Source organism: Arachis hypogaea, chromosome 18 (assembly GCF_003086295.3).
Source record: "Arachis hypogaea cultivar Tifrunner chromosome 18, arahy.Tifrunner.gnm2.J5K5, whole genome shotgun sequence".
NCBI lineage: Eukaryota > Viridiplantae > Streptophyta > Magnoliopsida > Fabales > Fabaceae > Arachis > Arachis hypogaea.
Window position 1 is genome coordinate 50,317,540 of NC_092053.1, and position 17,457 is coordinate 50,334,996.

At 36.4% G+C, this 17,457-nt stretch overlaps 2 protein-coding genes across 4 annotated transcripts; both read left to right on the forward strand.

The window, feature by feature from the left end:
- Positions 1–3,842: 3,842 nt before the first annotated feature.
- On the forward strand, positions 3,843–4,802 carry LOC140181372 (uncharacterized). Its single transcript, XM_072224920.1, has 2 exons — positions 3,843–3,954; positions 4,234–4,802. The coding sequence occupies exons 1-2, from the start codon at positions 3,843–3,845 to the stop codon at positions 4,800–4,802; spliced, it is 681 nt and encodes a 226-aa protein (XP_072081021.1).
- A 2,810-nt stretch (positions 4,803–7,612) lies between these two features.
- LOC112772707 (ubiquitin carboxyl-terminal hydrolase 25) lies at positions 7,613–15,381 on the forward strand. Of its 3 annotated transcripts, XM_072226165.1 has the most exons (10): positions 7,613–8,266; positions 8,366–8,861; positions 8,956–9,031; positions 9,177–9,269; positions 12,114–12,200; positions 12,307–12,751; positions 12,899–13,082; positions 13,809–13,937; positions 14,502–14,636; positions 14,896–15,381. In XM_072226165.1, the coding sequence occupies exons 1-9, from the start codon at positions 8,092–8,094 to the stop codon at positions 14,605–14,607; spliced, it is 1,791 nt and encodes a 596-aa protein (XP_072082266.1). In that variant the 5' UTR covers positions 7,613–8,091; the 3' UTR covers positions 14,608–14,636; positions 14,896–15,381. The 3 variants fall into 3 exon arrangements, with proteins under 3 accessions (XP_072082266.1, XP_072082265.1, XP_025673472.3); XM_072226164.1 differs by having other exon boundaries at positions 7,632–8,266; positions 12,307–13,082; positions 14,800–15,381; XM_025817687.3 differs by having other exon boundaries at positions 7,632–8,266; positions 12,307–13,082.
- Positions 15,382–17,457: the final 2,076 nt, after the last annotated feature.

The window sequence follows — 17,457 nt, forward strand, 5'->3', positions numbered from 1 at the left end:
TCTGTCTAGTTCTTCATAAACGACTTGCCTTGGGGATTGTGCAATATCCTCCTTAGCATCAACTGTAACGTCCTTGACGGAGTTCTCCTCAACTCTGGATTCCCATGGAGGTTCAGCGTCTCCTAGATCTTCAACCAACTCTTCTTCTTGTACAATGACAGCTTCTTCTACTTGTTGTAGTACGAATTCATGCTCTGTCTTGTCCACTGGAGTTTCTAGTGTCTCCTTCATGCTACGCTCTTCATTAGATTGTCCACATGGGGCTGTGGTCGGTCCTTGAATGTTCGCGCGTCTAGAAGCTAATTGAATTACTGCTTGCTCCAGTTGTCGAATGGTTGTTTGAAGTTTATTTACTGTTTCCTTGAGGCGAACTTCTGATTTTCTAGGTGATGGATTTGGACATGAAACATAGGGAAGTGGTGGTGCTTGGGAGTGATTGGATTGGAACTGGGGTAGGAAAGGATCATACGGTGGCGAATGGTAAAGAGAAGCTTGTGAGTGTGGTGGTTCGAGGTTATGTTGAGAGGTTGGTCTATAGGCACGGCGTGGGGCTTGTTGGTAGTTACAAGGTTGTCCACCATATCTATCAGCTGGGTATGCATTGTAGTATGGTCGTTGTCCGTGATATCTTGGAGGGTGTTGTTGCCTGAAGGGTTGATTAGATCCTCTTGGCTCCATCCATCCTTGATTGGTTTGACCTTGATGCATATTCCTGCTGTAACTTCTATTTCCTTCAACAAAGTTAGACCCAAACTCAAAGCGAGAGGGGTGAGAATTCATAGTAGCAAATAAAATTAAAAAGGAAAAAACAGAAATAAATAAACAAGCAAAAGAAAAATATTTACAATAACCAATAATAAGGCACATGTTAGCAGTTCCCCAGCAACGGCGCCGTTTTGACGTTGAGATTTTTGCCAGTAAAGAATTTTAATAAAACAGTCGCGTTGTAGATATAGTTTCTAAACCAACAAAAATCCCTTCGTACAAACGTTTTGGTTGTCACAAGTAACAAACCCCTTTAAAATTGATAACCGAGTATTTAAACCTCGGGTCGTCTTCTCAAGGAACTGCAGGGAAGTATGTTCTTATTATTGGTTATGGAGATTGTAAATTTGGGATTTCAAGAATGAGGAATGAGTAATTTAATGACAAATAAATTAAATGGCAATTAAAATAAATAAATAACTGTAAGGCAAACTTTTGGCAAGATATGAGAAATTGGAGGTCCTATCCTAGCTATCCTTATCAATGATGATGATGGTTGAATCTTAATTCCACTTTATTAACCTTTACTAAGATAAAGGAAGGTCAAGGGATTAATTGGTTTGATCTTCGAATCCTATTTATTTCCTAAGAAAAGATTGGGATTATGGAAGTTTAATTCAATTAACAAAGATAACAATTATCAATCATGTTTGAGTTTGATAACTCTTGAGTTACTGATTTCTTAACCAAGACCAAAAGGAGAAAAATAAATCTACTTGGAATAAAGATGTCTTTAGAGTAAAAGCAGCAATAGCATAAATAAAAGAAATCAATATTAAACTGAAATACCTCAATTAACATTAATAAAAGAGTAATCTGTAACATGAAAGGATTCATAAAGTCACTTGCAAAAGTAAATAAAAGGAATATTGAACCTAATCAAAAGAGATAATCCTGAAAGTGAATAAAAATCCTAATTCTAAATCCTAATCCTAAAGAGAGAGGAGAGAACCTCTCTCCAAACTAAATCTAATTCATGGAAAGTGAAAATTGGCGAGCTCCCCCTGAATGGATGCATTCCCTCACTTCATAACCTCTGGTCTATGCCTTCTGGACTTGGATTTGGGCCAAAAAGGACTTCAGAATTTGCTATGAGCATTTTCTGCAATTTCTGGTGCGTGGCCTCTGTCACGCGTCTGCGTGGGTCACGCGGTCGCGTCGTGCAGAGCTTTTCCTTGCCACGCGGTCGCGTCAATCATGCGACCGCGTCATATTCGTTCTGCTTAAGGTGCGCGGTCGCGGTAGTCATGCGGCCGCGTCGCTGTTGATTCGCGCTTGGCACGCGATCGCGTCGTCCATGCGATCGCGTGGATGCCAGTTTCTTCATAACTCCGTTTTGCACTTTCCTTCCATTTTTATATGTTTCCTTTCCATCCTTTAAGTCATTCCTGCCTTAGAGGATCTGAAACTACTCAACACACTAATCACGGCATCGAATGGAAATAAAGGTAATTAAAATAATTAATTTTAAAGCATAGGAAACATGTTTTTCACATACATCACATAATAAGGAAGGAGAAGTAAAACCATGCAATTAATATGAATAAGTGGGTGAAGGATTGAATAAATCACTCAAACTAAGCACAAAATATATCATAAAATATGGGTTTATCAATCACCGTTGTCAATGGCTACATCCTGTCCTCTCAGTGAAAATGGTCCAATGCGCTGTCACTGCATGGCTAATCATCTGTCGGTTCTCGATCATACTGGAATAGGATCCATTGATCCTTTTGCGACTGTCACTACGCCCAGCACTCGCGAGTTTGAAGCTCGTCGCAGCCATCCCTTCCCAGATCCTACTCGGAATACCACAGACAATGTTTAGACTTTCCGGATCTCAAGAATGGCCGTCCATGGATTCTAACTTATACCACGAAGATTCTGATTAAGGAATCCCAGAGATACTCATTCAATATAAGGTAGAACAGAAGTGGTTGTCAGGCACGCGTTCATAGGTTGGGAATGATGATGACTGTCACGATCATCACATTCATATTGAAGTGCGAATGAATATCTTAGAATCAGAATAAGCTTGAATTGAATAGAAAAACGATAGTACTTTGTATTAATTCATGAGGAACAGCAGAGCTCCACACCTTAATCGATGGTGTGTAGAAACTCTACCGTTGAAAATACATAAGTGATAATGGAGTTCATTGGTCTCGGCCCCAGAGGGGAACCGGAGTAACCAAGACTTCGAATACAATAATAAAAGTCCTATTTATACTAAACTAGTTACTAGGATTTACAGAAATGAGTAAATGATGCAGAAATTCACTTCCGGGGCCCACTTGGTGTGTGTTTGGGCTGAGCATTGAGCTTTACACGTGTAGAGGCTTCTCTTGGAGTTGAACGCCAGTTTGTAACCTGTTTCTGGCGTTTAACTCCACTTTGCAACCTGTTTCTGGCATTTAACTCCAGAATGCAGCATGGAATTGGCGTTGAACGCCAGTTTGCATCATCTAAACTCGGATAAAGTATGGACTATTATATATTGCTGGAAAGCCCTGGATGTCTACTTTCCAACGCAATTGAGAGCACACCATTTGGAGTTCTGTAACTCCAGAAAATCCACTTTGAGTTTAGGGAGGTCAGAATCCAACAGCATCTGCAGTCCTTCTTCAACCTCTGAATCTGATTTTTACCCAAGTCCCTCAATTTCAGCCAGAAAATACCTAAAATCACAGAAAAACACACAAACTCATAGTAAAGTCCAGAAATATGATTTTTATTTAAAAACTAATAAAAATATACTAAAAACTAACTAAATTATACTGAAAACTATGTAAAAACAATGCCAAAAAGCGTATAAATTACCCGCTCATCAACATGCATTCGATAAAATTGTTACAGCTGTGTATTGTGATGAAGGAAGTTTTTTCTTTGTGTATAGTTATGGGAGTACTGAAAAAATATTTTTCTGGAACCTTATGTCTGTTGAAATTCGCTCAAGGGGTGATATTGTGTTAAATGTTGCTTCATGTGGTATTTCATCATTACTTCTTCCCAATGGAAGAATGGCACACTCAAGATTCAAAATATCGCTGAATATAACTAAGAATTCTGTATGTAACATGAAACCTGGTTCTCCTCAAGCAATGCTACTGTTGAAAGCGAAACTTATAATTTTGGATGAGGTTTCAATGGTTAGTAGGTACTGCTATGAAGCGCTTGATAAATGCTTGGGTGATATCATGAGGTTTTCTCCAACATATAACAAAAATTTGTCTTTTGGAGAAAAAATGGTTGTACTAGGTGGAGACTTTAGACAAATCCTTCTTGTCATTTTACGAGGATCGAGACAAGATATTATTCATTCAACCATGAATTCATCTTACCTTTAGAAATTTTATAAAGTGCTCAAACTAATAAAAAGCATGAGGCTCTTTGTAGGGACAACTTCAGATCAAGTTGAGACAGAGTAATTTATTGAGTGGTTATTGAAAGTTGGTGATGGTCTAATAGGCAACAATATAGATGGTGAATTTGAGATATGTCTTCCAGAAGATATTGTTATTCCTTATTCAGACCAGGTATTTGATGAATTGGTTCATTTTTCTTATCCAAATATTTTGGAAGACATGTCTTTAAAGGATTTTTTCAATACAAGAACTATACTGGCTCCCACGCTAGACATCATTGAAGAGGGCAACAACCATTTGATGGCTATCATTCTTAGAGGAGAAAAATTATATCTTAGTTCGGATTCAATTTGTATGGATGAAAGGAATATGGAGAGTCAACTAGATTTCTATGGTCCTGAATTACTGAATAGAATAAATTGCTCTGGTTTTCCTCCACATAAATTAATACTCAAGGTTGGTGTTCTGGTGATGCTACTAAGCAATATTGACCAATCCAACAGTCTTTGTAATGGTACAAGGCTACAAGTTAGGAAGCTTGGAAATCATGTCATAGAATGTAAAGTCTTAACGAGTAACAACGTTGGTCATATTACTTTGATTCCAAGAATGAATATAGTATCAACAAAAGAAACTGTCCTATTAGATTTCAACGAAGATAGTTCTCCATAATAGTATCGTTTGCCATGACAATTAATAAGTCTCAGGGATAAACTTTATCTCATGTTGGATTGTACTTGTCCAAACCAATTTTTATATATGGCCAACTATATGTGGCACTTTCAATTATTTTAAATTATCTAACGTAAATATTTTAATTTTATTTTAAATTCTGTATTAAAATTAATGTATAATTACTTTACTTTAAAAAAGTGTAAAACGATGATTACTCACTGTTTTGAAATTAAACTTTGATTTTAATAATAATTTTTTATAAATTTTTTGAAATAATAATTATTTTGTCTGTTTTTTCTTAAAATATCAAAACAAATAAAAACGTTTTTTGCTTTTATAAATTTTTCCGTGCTAGGCATGGTTCATACACTAGTAATTCACAAAAATCAAGCTATTTCCGTAAATTATTTTTAGGGTTAAGTACTTTTTTTGTCTGTAAGGTTTGGGGTAAAATCAAAATCATCCCCGACTTTTTTTGTATTAAAATCATCCTCAACGACACAAAACATTATAAAATCATCCTTTTCACCTTAAAAAGATAAATTTACCCTTACAAAAAATAAATTTTAAAATTAAAAACACGAAAAATAAATTATAAAATTAAAAATTATAAAATAAAAAAAATTAAACTCCATTCTCCATTCCAGATCATCTTTAGCCTTAACCTTCCCTTATCAACATCCTCTCATCTCTCTCATCTATCCTTTAAAAGACACCCACGCAGCTGTACCGCCAGCTTCTCAACCGGTGTCGACGAGCTTCCATCTGTAGCAAATCGCTGCCTGTCAACTCATCGACGACGACGACCACAACCACCACAAAAGAAGACTCGAGCGCCGTCGACCAACTGCCGCACGTTCTCTAGACCTCTTCGCTGGCGACGATGACCACGGTCCCCCGAACGTAGTTTTCAGCGCCGTCATTACCCCGCGCAACCAAAGCTCTCAACCCCGACCCCTTGCCGTCCGTTCCTCCCAACGAAGCAATTGAAGGTGTCTCCTCGCCGCAGAAGACAACATCAACAACCACGCGAAAGTAGCCCGTCTCCTCCTCGCGCCTAACCACACCCTCCATCATCCCTAAGCCCCCTATTTGTGTTCTATTTGTTGTTTCCCTTTTTTAAAACCATTAATTGAAAGGAACGGACATGAATAAATTAATTATTGTTTGTGCTGTTGTTGTTAGCAAAAGAGATATGGTAGTGGTTAGGGAAGAAAATTCTTGTTATTCCTTTCTATCTTTTCTTCTATTGTCGTTGTTGGTAGTGTTGGTGGATTGTGAGAAGGATGTGGATTGCGTCTGGTGGTGAGAGAGTGACAGTGTGATGAAGGTAGATGTGTGGGTGACTGGGTGCATATGATGGTGGGTGGGTGAGGTTTATTAGGTCACTGATGAATGGATGAGGTTGAATGGTGGTAGATGATGATGTAGATGAAGGAATGAAGATGAAGTGGCAGGAGGGAAAGGATAATAATGTTGAAAATTAGGAACTGTTTTCTTTTTTTTTTTCAAGAAAAAGATAGTAATTATTATTTTTTAATTTTAAAATTTATTTTTTGTAAGAATAAATTTGTCTTTTTAAGGTGAAAAGGATGATTTTATAATGTTTTGTGATGTTGAGAAGGATTTTAATAAAAAAAAAAAGGTCGGAAGCGATTTTGATTTTGACCCCAAACTTTAAGAACGAAAAAAGTACTTAATCCTTATTTTTACGCGTATACCACATATTTTTTTTCATTTTTATTTTACACTAATGCTAAAAAAAGATCAGTGAAATATTTTTCATTTGTTTTATGTAACTTATTATTTATAAATATCAAATGACTAATAATTTATATTTATTTTATATTTAAATAAACACTAATTAAATTTTTATTTTTCGCTAGGAATATTCTTCTCTAATATAATTAAATAGTTATTGCTTTTGTTTTAAGTTTTCTTTTAAAATAATTAAACCTATTTATAATCTAAACAATTTATATTTTTTTTCTTAGGCAGTAGAATTTTATTGTATTTGAGTCTAATTGGTAGGGGTGCACAGACCCGGCCCGGTCCGAAGGTCCGGCCCGGTCCCGAACACTTTAGGGACTAATTTGGTGTGATTTCATTGGGTTTAGGGCCGGGTAAGGGTCTCAAAAATAGACCATTCATTATTTCGGGTCGGGTCCGGGCCATAGCTCGGGTCACCCGAAGTCGGCCCGGTGGCCCGGTCATCATACACAATTAATATTTTGTGTTATTAGTGATTGATCATGACTATTCTTATGTGGAATTTAAGTATTGTAAACCTTAATATTTTGTGTTATCAGTCATTATAAGACTATAAGTTAATGTTTTATGTTTAGAATGCATAAGACTTTAGACTAATGCATAATATTGTGTTATTTGTATTGATTTAAATATTTGGTATTATTAGACAATATTAGTATTGATTGTGGTTTTGCTTTAGTATTAATTGTGCTTATGCTTTAATTTTAAAGAAGGGTTGGTTCTTGTTATATTTTTCTAAGTGAATTTTACCATGTTAAATAATGGTTGGAGTCTTGGAAATTTGGATATTTTTACATGCTAGTTTACAAGAAGGTATCAACGTAATGTAATGTTAACGACCCGGTTTTTACCCGGTATAATTGTGACCCGAAAGTGTATTGGTTTCATCGAATCTAGGGTCGGATTCGGGTCTAATAAATATATCCGTTATATATTTCAGATCGAATCTGGGTTACATCAAACCCGGCTTCACCCGGCGCATGTGCAACCCTACTAACACCGGCTAGATAAAAGAAAAAGATCCAACAATAGAAAACACACTCTTAATGTTGACATGCCGCAGAAGGAATGATATTTTTTGGGTGACTAAGGAATGATATTGAACAACACATAAATATTTTTCATTTTTTAATTTATTTTTAAAAAAGGTACCCCCTTATATACTGGCAAATAAAATAAGTTTATTTATTTATAAAAAAATCCTACGTTTATGGTTGTTTATCCATAGTTATTCACTTATTTGTTTCATTTTCCTTTACACAAGTATTTTTCTTCATCGTTAGAAGAAGGCGATAGAAGGACGAAAAAAAAAAAATCACGAGAGAGAGAGAGAGGGAAAAAAAGAGTCTGAAAAGAACCCTCCCGATAGAGAGCGAGCGCGCGCGATGCGATTGCGGTGCTCAAGGCTCAATTACTATTCCTCTTCTTCTTCTTCCTCTGGTTCCTCATCGGCGGCGGCGCCGTCCAATGCACCGGCGGCGAGAAGTGCCGGTCGCCGCCGCAGAAGCAGTTGTTGATGGCCCTGCAGATGACGTGGCAGCCGAACCTCCTGAGCCAAAAGCGCAAGAGCGGTCCTCCCTTAGGTCTTCGCAACCTCGGCAATTCTTGCTACCTCAACAGCGTTCTCCAGTGCCTCACCTACACTCCCCCTCTCGCTAATTTCTGCCTCCGCTTCCAACACTCTTCCCTCTGTACCCTCACTCTAAACCCTAATTTCTATTGTTACCCCTCTCTTTATATCTCTGAAACCCTAATTCTGACGATTTTTCTCTCTTTCTCTGCAATTTCAGGTGATTCTTCTTCTTCTTCCTCCTCGAATTCGAATTCATCGAATTGTCCGTTCTGTATTCTCGAGAAGCAGATTGCGAGGTCCCTGCGCGTGGATCTCACGCACGACGCACCGTTGAAGATTCAGAGCTGCCTCCGGATCTTCGCTGAGCACTTCCGGTGCGGCCGACAGGAGGACGCGCACGAGTTCCTGCGGTACGTAATCGACGCCTGCCACAACACCTGCCTCCGCCTCAAGAAGCTCCGCCGCAAGGGCGGCGGAGATGGTGGTGCTGAGAACGGAGCCGGCGGTGGGAGCTCAACGGTGGTGAAGGAGATTTTCGGTGGTGCGCTGCAGAGCCAGGTGAAGTGCCTGTGCTGTGGATATGAGTCGAATAAGGTCGATGAGATAATGGATATTAGCCTTGATGTTTTCCATAGTAACTCGCTTAGAGATTCATTGCAAAAGTTCTTCCGGCCTGAGGTTTTAGATGGGAACAATAAGTACAAATGTGATAGGTATGAGAGTTTAAGTGGACTGTTTTTTATTGGTGTGTACTTTGAGTTTCTATTGTGGTTTCGTTCATGGCATGCATTCTCTTTTGTTGTTTAGTTGTAAGAAATTAGTGCCGGCAAAGAAGCAGATGAGTATACTCCAAGCGCCTAATATTCTTGTTATACAGCTCAAGGTTGGTCAATTAGGTTGCTTTTATTTATTATTTATTTTTAAATTATAAATTTTGTTACTTTTTTTGTCCTTGGATTACTTTGGACTTGGGAGCGATTTTTTCCCCTTTTCTGAATGGTGTGTTGCTCGATTTTGGATTGATGCAGAGATTTGAGGGCATATTGGGGGGCAAGATTGATAAGGCTGTTGCATTTGAAGAGGTTTTGTTACTTTCTAGCTTCATGTGCAAAGCGAGTCAGGTGTGTATGATATTTGTTTTGAATTGTAGTAGTTCTTGCTAGGCGGTTTAGATGTATTCTTACTGAAAGGTTGACATTGATACTGTTGATTATTTTTTAGTTGTGAATAAGTTAATTGTTCATATTTTGATCATAATTTGACTTTCTTTATTCAAATATTCAAAATCGTGTATTCTGAATGTTGATTCTTTTAACCGTTACTCAAATTTCTAAACGCTTTCTCTAGATATTGATGAAGAACTGAAATAAAAGATAGGGACGAGCTATGATAGATATTATGAGTTGTAATCAATGTTAGATCATACATGTAAGCACATAATAGATTGATATGAGATTTCCCACATTGATGTAGCTGGGTGCATTGACATGATACTTTGTATTTAAGTTAAGGCCATACTACAACGATATCTGTGACTAGTTTCCTCTAAGTCTGTGTTTATGATCCTGTAATCTCCCAAACTTTGTTGTTATACCTTCCCAAAATGGCTGAAAGATTTGAGGGTGGAAAAGTTTGGTCTAAGCCTTCTAATTGTTCCCTTTGTTTGTTTATGCTAGATGTGGTTTCACTAAAGTAGCGTTTGGTTCCTATCTTGAGACATAAAAGATGGAGACAATGAAATGGCAAAGACGCGTCCCTCGCTTTCCTTCTTTTTGGAGGTATAGAAATTGGCTTAAAAAATCATCCAAGACATGTCTTTTATGGCCCTTTATTTTGGAAGTACGAAAATTATCATAAACAAATATCTTGAGATGCTGAAAATTTTAACCATTTCTCTCAATCCCGTTATCCAAATGTGTTTTTGTCAAAGATGTCTCTGTCTCATGTCTCATGACATTAACCATACGCTAAGAACACATGATTGATTTACTGTTATTTTTTCAAAATTCACATACAGGGTAAGGATACTGGTTGATGTAGGTTTTGATGAAATGGAAATACTTTGGGTGAAATGTGGTTTCAACTTTCAAAATTTATAATTGAAAGAGATTAGTCTGAATTTCTTGATAGGTTGGATTGTTTTACTGAGCTCTTGCAACTGGAATTTGGCCACAGCATTGCTATTTCGAATGTGTATCTGTTGCATTGCATCTTCAGTTTTATGCAATAGCAGTAATTGCAGTGCAATGCCAATTTGAAAAAACTCAATAGAATATATGAAGTGCAAAGATTTCTTGGACATTTTGTGTCTACTCTTGATGCTATTGGTCTTGTATTGTATGCTTTATAATTCCATCAATGTAATTAGTTTTAGATATATGGAAGCATACTCCTCTTGAGGAGACTATGATTTGGATTGTTGTGAAGGTGTGTTGATTTGAAAGAAGAGTGTATACGTAAGATGGGCCAGAGTTTTTGGAATTAGTGTATCTTAGTTTGTTAGTTTATTATTGTCAGCGGAGTTCTCATACCATTAATCTGCTATTATGCTTTCTTGTGGCTTGATACATGTGTTGCTTATTTACCTGTTTTCTATTTGTTTGGTGATAATAGACCATCATTTCAAACTTGAAAGTATTTACCTGTGTGGGTCTCATCGACTTAGTAAAGGATTCTCCCTTTTTTCTATGGATTATGCTGGGTATGGCATGATAAAAATAATGATATTTTCAAACCGTTGGAGACTTGGTCTCTAAAGAAGATGGTCTATCTAGCTCGAAAATCTGCAATGGAATGAAAATGTTTTTAGAAGAAAAAAGGATATTGACCTCTAGCTTGATCTACAACTAGGAGCCTCCACCTCTTAATTCAGTTAAAATAAATTGTGATGCAAGTGTTTATGATAAAGAAAAGCTCTCCAACTTCTGAGATATGCATGTGAAACTTGGGTGAAGGGATGTTCTGGATCTCTTCACTTTTCAAACATATTGCGCTATGAATTCTTCGCTTTATGGAGAGGCCTTATTCTTGCCTGGGAATGTGGCTTCAAAATAGTGATATGTGAAACTGGTAGCCCAGACACATTTCACTTGGCATAGGTGGGGCATTTATCAACGCAAATAACAGGGATTTAATAAACAATATTCATAAAGTGCTGCAAAGGAATTGGGACATTGAAATCAAGTTGGTACGATGAACAGCAAACACTCTAGCCAACCTAATGGCTAAACATGATGTGAGAAATTTGTGAGTACATGGAATGGATTGAACTGTGGAGTGATCTTAGACATGCTTTACAGCGTGATACACATACTCCTCTATAGAGCATGTTACTACTATTCCTTTCGTGTCCATTTACCAAGAAAGAAAAAGCTTTAGAATGTGTTTGATTGAAGAGTAATGGAGGGAAGTTTGCTGCTTCTCGCCCTTGCTACTTGCCAATCAAACTCCCCATTTTTTGTCCCTCAAAATTGTGGGGTATAATTTATTCACTTCCTCTCATTAACCCCTTCAAACATGAGGTTGACGCTTTGCCTTTCATTTCTATTCCATTGTTAGCTAGTAGTCCCTTCCATCATCAATAAAATCTCAAACAATACCTTAGTTCAAAATATTCAGCAGTTTGTAATTCATGGAAAGCATGGAAGGTTTTAAGAATAGAGGTTTGAAATGTGAAAATCTTATTCCAAACTCATACATTGCTTGTGCAGATTGTGCTGAGGCTTGATTATAAAATGTGGCTAGGCTATGAGTTCTAAACTAATTTAACATAAACTATGCTGTAATATTACATATCTGAGAACCATTTGCAGTAAAAAGAAAGCTTCCGTACTTTTCCTAACATAGGGTGATGACTGTTGCTATATCGCCAATATTGTACTCTTTTATTTATTTAAATTCTCTGTTCTTTTTTGTTCTAGCTTTATATATAGGTTCTTCCCTTCCTAATAGTTATATTGATGCAGGATCCACTACCAGAATATAAGCTTTTTGGTACTATTGTGCATTCAGGCTACTCCCCGGAGTCTGGTCACTATTATGCCTACATAAAGGTTTGTAGATTGCTGATAATCTGTGTGCAAATTATGCAGCCACTTCAGTAATTCTCAGATAACATTCAATTGTGGCCAGCCTCTGATTTTTTTAATATGCTCACAGGATGCAATGGGTCGATGGTATTGTTGTGATGATTCTTGTGTAACAGTTGCAAGTTTGCAAGAAGTTTTGTCAGAGAAGGTTTATATTCTTTTTTTCTCTCGAACTACTCAAAGGCCAGCGTTAGTTAATGATTCTCTTGTTTCCAACGGCGTAAAGCCTCATCACTCCAATGGGAGTCAGGCATCTGAAAGTGCGAAGGTTGAGGCACCATTGAAAGCAGTGCATTCAAAATCAAATTCTGAGCAATCTACTTGGAAGGATATGCCAAGGGTATCTAAAATTAGTAAAGGGCCTTCTAGCTCAAGAGTGAAGTTTGACATTAATGGAAATTCTGCTTCCAAGAGAAGTCCTGCTCCTGCAACTGTCAATGGGAAAGTGGACATTTCTAAGAATCAGCTTGTGGTAATTAATGGGCATGTGAAGGACACAGTTTCTTTGGAGAATGGTAAGAAAGATCCTCCGTCACTGCCAGCCAGGAATGGCTCTGTGAAAAATAAAGTTGACGTAGGTGATAGATTTAAAAGAAAGGATTCAGCATTAACAAATGGTTCCACTGATATTCATTCAGTTGATATGCATTTTGCCAAATCAGATCCAACGGTAGACAATAATAGAAGCACGGTAACAACAGGTAAGGGGCCAGAAAACTTTAAGCAAGAAAGCAATGGCCACGGTGAACCTAAAATATTGGGGAAGAGGAAAGTACAGGATACTTCAAGCATTTTGCTTGCACATGATGGTCAGTCTCGAACAGAAGTTGAAGAGTTGAAAGACATGTATGATATAGCATAACTTGATCTTATTTATTTATTTTTAATAATTCTACAATAATATTAAAATTAATGATTTGTTTTTTGAATGAGGCCTAGTCATGCTGTGTTTGCTCACATGCTGATGTACATGAAATATCTGTCTTATACTCTTTGAAATCGATTTTCATGGTAAAGATTTAAAGTTTGGTAGCTAGGCTTAGACTATTGAGGTTAGTCAGGGTTTGACATTGTTCCAGTAAAAATCTTTCCAGTGAGGCTTTAATATTTGTAGTTCTTTTAATGTTTAGGCAATACGGAGGGGGAGTACTAAATCTGATCTGTCTTTTGTCAAGCCATTACCAGTTGATGGAAACATGGTGAATTAACATTGTTAGAATGGTCTAGCTATCTTCCTTCCATAAGTTTATGTCTCCCTTTTCTCCCTTCCCCTACCTCTACCTTCCCCATTATCATGTGTTGAAATGGTGTTGTTTTTATCATTAATTTTTTTTACAATATCCTTCTCTTGTTGATTCATTTTGTACTCAATGTTCAAGCTTACCATTTTTGTTATCTTTTGCAATTATTTGCAAATTTGTTAACATTCATTATTGTATATCCTTTGACCAGTTGGAGACCTTTATATTATAAATCAAATATTTCATTTGTCTTGTTAAGAGGCTGTTTCCTTTTCTAAACCATTCATTGTCTATTTCATTCTGATACTATTACTGTCGAAACATCATCCAGTCTTGCAAAAGAAGCCAAGTCTGCTTTGAGGTCATGTGGCTGGACAGAAAACGTTTTTAACTTCATGCGATCTAGAAAGAGGTTACGAGCACAAGAAGCTGGTCATATAACAGGTGCAGACGAGATAAGGTATGTTTGACCATATTCTGCATTACTTATTCCCTGACTGCGGTTGTTATGCACAGTTGCGTAGACATGGCTTTAGCACTCTTCATTGAATAATTTTATATTCCATTTCCATGATAACTATTATGAGAGATTGATTTCAAACTACCACTATAGATGCCAGAGAAGTGGCCTTAAAATGCATAGTAAGTGAGGAGGACTGCAGACTGTTTGCGCTTTGCACGCACAGTTCTGGTATGCATGTCATTTGTTGATATGTAGGTTTGCTTGTTCATGATATGCCTTGACAACCCAGCTTTTACAAATAGGCCACAAGCCAACGAAGCAATTGGATACAGTTTCAATTCTCAACGTTGGAGAGAAGAAATAACCTGTTTGTTGAAATCTGAGTTCTATTGTTAGAATTATTCTTATCATCATCATTGTCATCATGATTTCGATATTAGTAATTGTTTCTTTTTACTGTTATAATTGACAAGTATGCACTTGAATACAGTGATTGTGATTGGAATTTTAATTGTTATAAATTTCAATGCTGACGTGATATGCACTGCATGTGCGATACAGGAGGTCATTAATAAGAGATGCGAAGGGAGCTTTCTTATCTAAGATTCCTGAGTCACTGAGGAAGGATCTGATTGAACGTCTCCGGTCGTTTAGCCAAGATAAATAGTACAATTTGAAGGGTCCTGATCAGAAATGGTATGGATTGCTATATAGTTCCATTCATATTTTCAGTTCTATAAAGCTCCATTTGGTAACTGTCTCAAGATACAATTCAGACTATTGAGACAGCAGAGATGAATAAAATGTCTTGGGACAAAAACATGTGTCTTCTAATGTTTTTGTATTTTGTCCTGGACAGTGTCTAAATGCAGCCTCAGCCCTTTAGTCTTCAGTGATTTGACTCATTTGAGTACAAGAAGTCTTCTAATTTATTTTAATCTGCAAAATGTTACAGCATGTTGATAATGCCAGCGAGGCTTGGTGTGTATAGACTGTATTACTAATTAAGGTGGTGATGGTTGTCGTACCACACTGGATGCTATGTTTATTGCTGTTACATATTGACTTTTGAGCTGGTTTTGGAGACAGAGGCAAGAGTACGTGGAGATTGTTTCATTCAATGCTTCCCTACTGTTTCACGTCTCAGCCATGAGTTTTCTTTCTCAGTGGAGGATATGCAGCTCTGTGAATCGGGTGTAGAGGCTTTCGGGAATTCTATTCATTTGTACAATATTTGGTTTAATCTTGTTTTTGGAGCAAAATCATATTTTTCTATAGAATTGCTCAACAAATTTTGAATCCAAGATGAGGCAGGGTATGGCTTGTTGAAAAGTTATGATCATTGTGACTGTACACTACGTTATAAGATGAGAAATTCTAAAGTGTAGGCAGAAGTTACAAATTTTGTTAGACGATAATATATGGTTTGGTACTCCTAAAACTTGAAACGCTATTTATTTTGTTGATGCAGCAGTTTGATTTCCAGTAAGACGATGTTTTTTTATTCCTACAATAATTGATAAATACCGATCGAATGATGTTGTGGTAGGCATTTATTTTTCTCTTAAATTTGGTATGGTTGCCACGGGCTGTTTCTTGCGTTTAGGGTTTAAGGTCATCCTTGTTCATATCTATTATAATTTTTCCTGAGTAACAAGGTTGTAAGGGCTTGACATTTGTTTAGTGTCCACCCATTTGATTTTGCGGTTAATGTATGTCACAAGTCAGATGAGTTAATATCCAATTTAGTCCCAAAATTTGCACGTAAGTTTTAATTTAATCCATAAAGTTTCAGTCGCATGTAGTCTCTAAATTTTGCAAATGTGACTAACATTAGTATCTGAAACAATTTATAGCACACAAGTAATAATGGAGAGTAGAGCTGAGATAGATTCACATTGGAATATGTAAAACGATACTGTTTTGATTTTGGTGCTTAAATAGTCCAAAAACATCGTATCACGTGTTTTGAGAGAATTTTTCAAGAAATACTATTTACAATGTTGATTTTGGACTATTTGAGTGTCAACTAAAGTGACGTAGTTTTATAAAATTTAGTGTGGCATGTGGTCGTCCCATTAACGTTTTAAATAAGGGTAATTAAAACTTTAGGAACCAAATCGAGTATTATTTTCAAGTCACACACTAATCAAAACATTGACGCCAGTGATTTTCCCTTTGGTATATCGAGAAAAATTGTTGGTGCCAAATCTCTTACCACACAATGTTTCACAGGCCTTGCATAGAGTTCTTTTTCCATCATAGATTTGCCTGTTTCTGCAATCTCAGATGCATCAAATGATCACAAAGAAGCTAGTCAGCTACGCTGGCCGGCGGTCACCCCACCTAGATGATTTTGCAATTGGGCATCATAGCCAAGCCTCAAAACACAAATCTGCCGTTAAATGGAGTAAGTGATGATACTACACATTCTGAAGCTTTGGACCGTATTAACAGCATAGCACACAATAATAGACAAAAGAGAGAAGATCAGATATGTTATCTCATGGTTAAAATAATGCTAGAGTATTTTTACATTAAAAAGAAGAAAATGATCATTATTGTGATTTTGTTAACTAGTGCAGTCGTTTAATGTGAAACCTTTTAACAGAGTGAAAATGCAGCATCCATTGCATGTGCACCCGAAGATGTTCCAAGAAGCTACTCACATGAAGCATCACTCATCATAGCAATAGTTACTCACGTTTTTATTCTGCTTATCTTATCTATTAATATTTTTAAAGATGTAGCAAAATTTACAGAGAGAAAAATAATGTACCAAGAATGTCTTTTTCCTAACTCTGTTTATATTTGGTCGCGGCTCACATTTTATAAAAGAGAAATCGCACTTCTTAATGAACTTTCAATTTCAAGTAGTGAGAATAATACGTGGATGAAAGTTTTTATTAACCCGTGTGCCTCAAAATTAAAGCAAACAGGCTATGAGCCGTTATTTATTGTTCCCAACACAAGTTTCCAATGTTAAAAGATAAGAACAGAAATTAAGGAGGAAAAATGTTTTGCAGTAAAGGCCTCTAGTCTAATTCTATACACTTTATTTGGGAACAAGAAAAATCACAGATATATTGATGTTTGCAACTGTTATTCATACAAACCTCTTAAATCATCCTGTTAAACAAGAAGAATGAAGTAATTAAGTACTAGGGGTCCCGAACAACACCATGCTAATATATATAGTATATATAGACGCATGCTATGGTGGCCATAATAGCTATATAACTTTGGCAATACTTAAATTTTTTTTGTTAAAATTAAAGTAAGGGTTTATTTATCTTGTGCTTTAAAGGCACATGTTAAATTTATAAATCAAGAAAATTTTTATTAAAAATATAAAAGAATTTAAGTTTTTAACGCATTTGCTTTATATTTATTAAATAAAAACATTTAAAATTTTCTACTAATGGTAAGCTTATCATGTGCCCTTAGAGTACATCTTAGCTAAATCCTTAAAGTAATATTTTGGATAAAGTATACATTTTGTTTCTAATGTTTAGTT

Coding starts and splice junctions, on each gene's coding strand:
- LOC112772707 (XM_072226164.1), top strand. CDS start 8,092: ATGGCCCTGCAGATGACGTGGCAGCCGAACCTCCTGAGCCAAAAGCGC. Junction 12,201..12,306: donor ACTATTATGCCTACATAAAG/GTTTGTAGATTG, acceptor ATATGCTCACAG/GATGCAATGGGTCGATGGTA. Junction 13,938..14,501: donor ACAGGTGCAGACGAGATAAG/GTATGTTTGACC, acceptor TGTGCGATACAG/GAGGTCATTAATAAGAGATG.
- LOC140181372 (XM_072224920.1), top strand. CDS start 3,843: ATGAAACCTGGTTCTCCTCAAGCAATGCTACTGTTGAAAGCGAAACTT. Junction 3,955..4,233: donor AGCGCTTGATAAATGCTTGG/GTGATATCATGA, acceptor ATGGTCTAATAG/GCAACAATATAGATGGTGAA.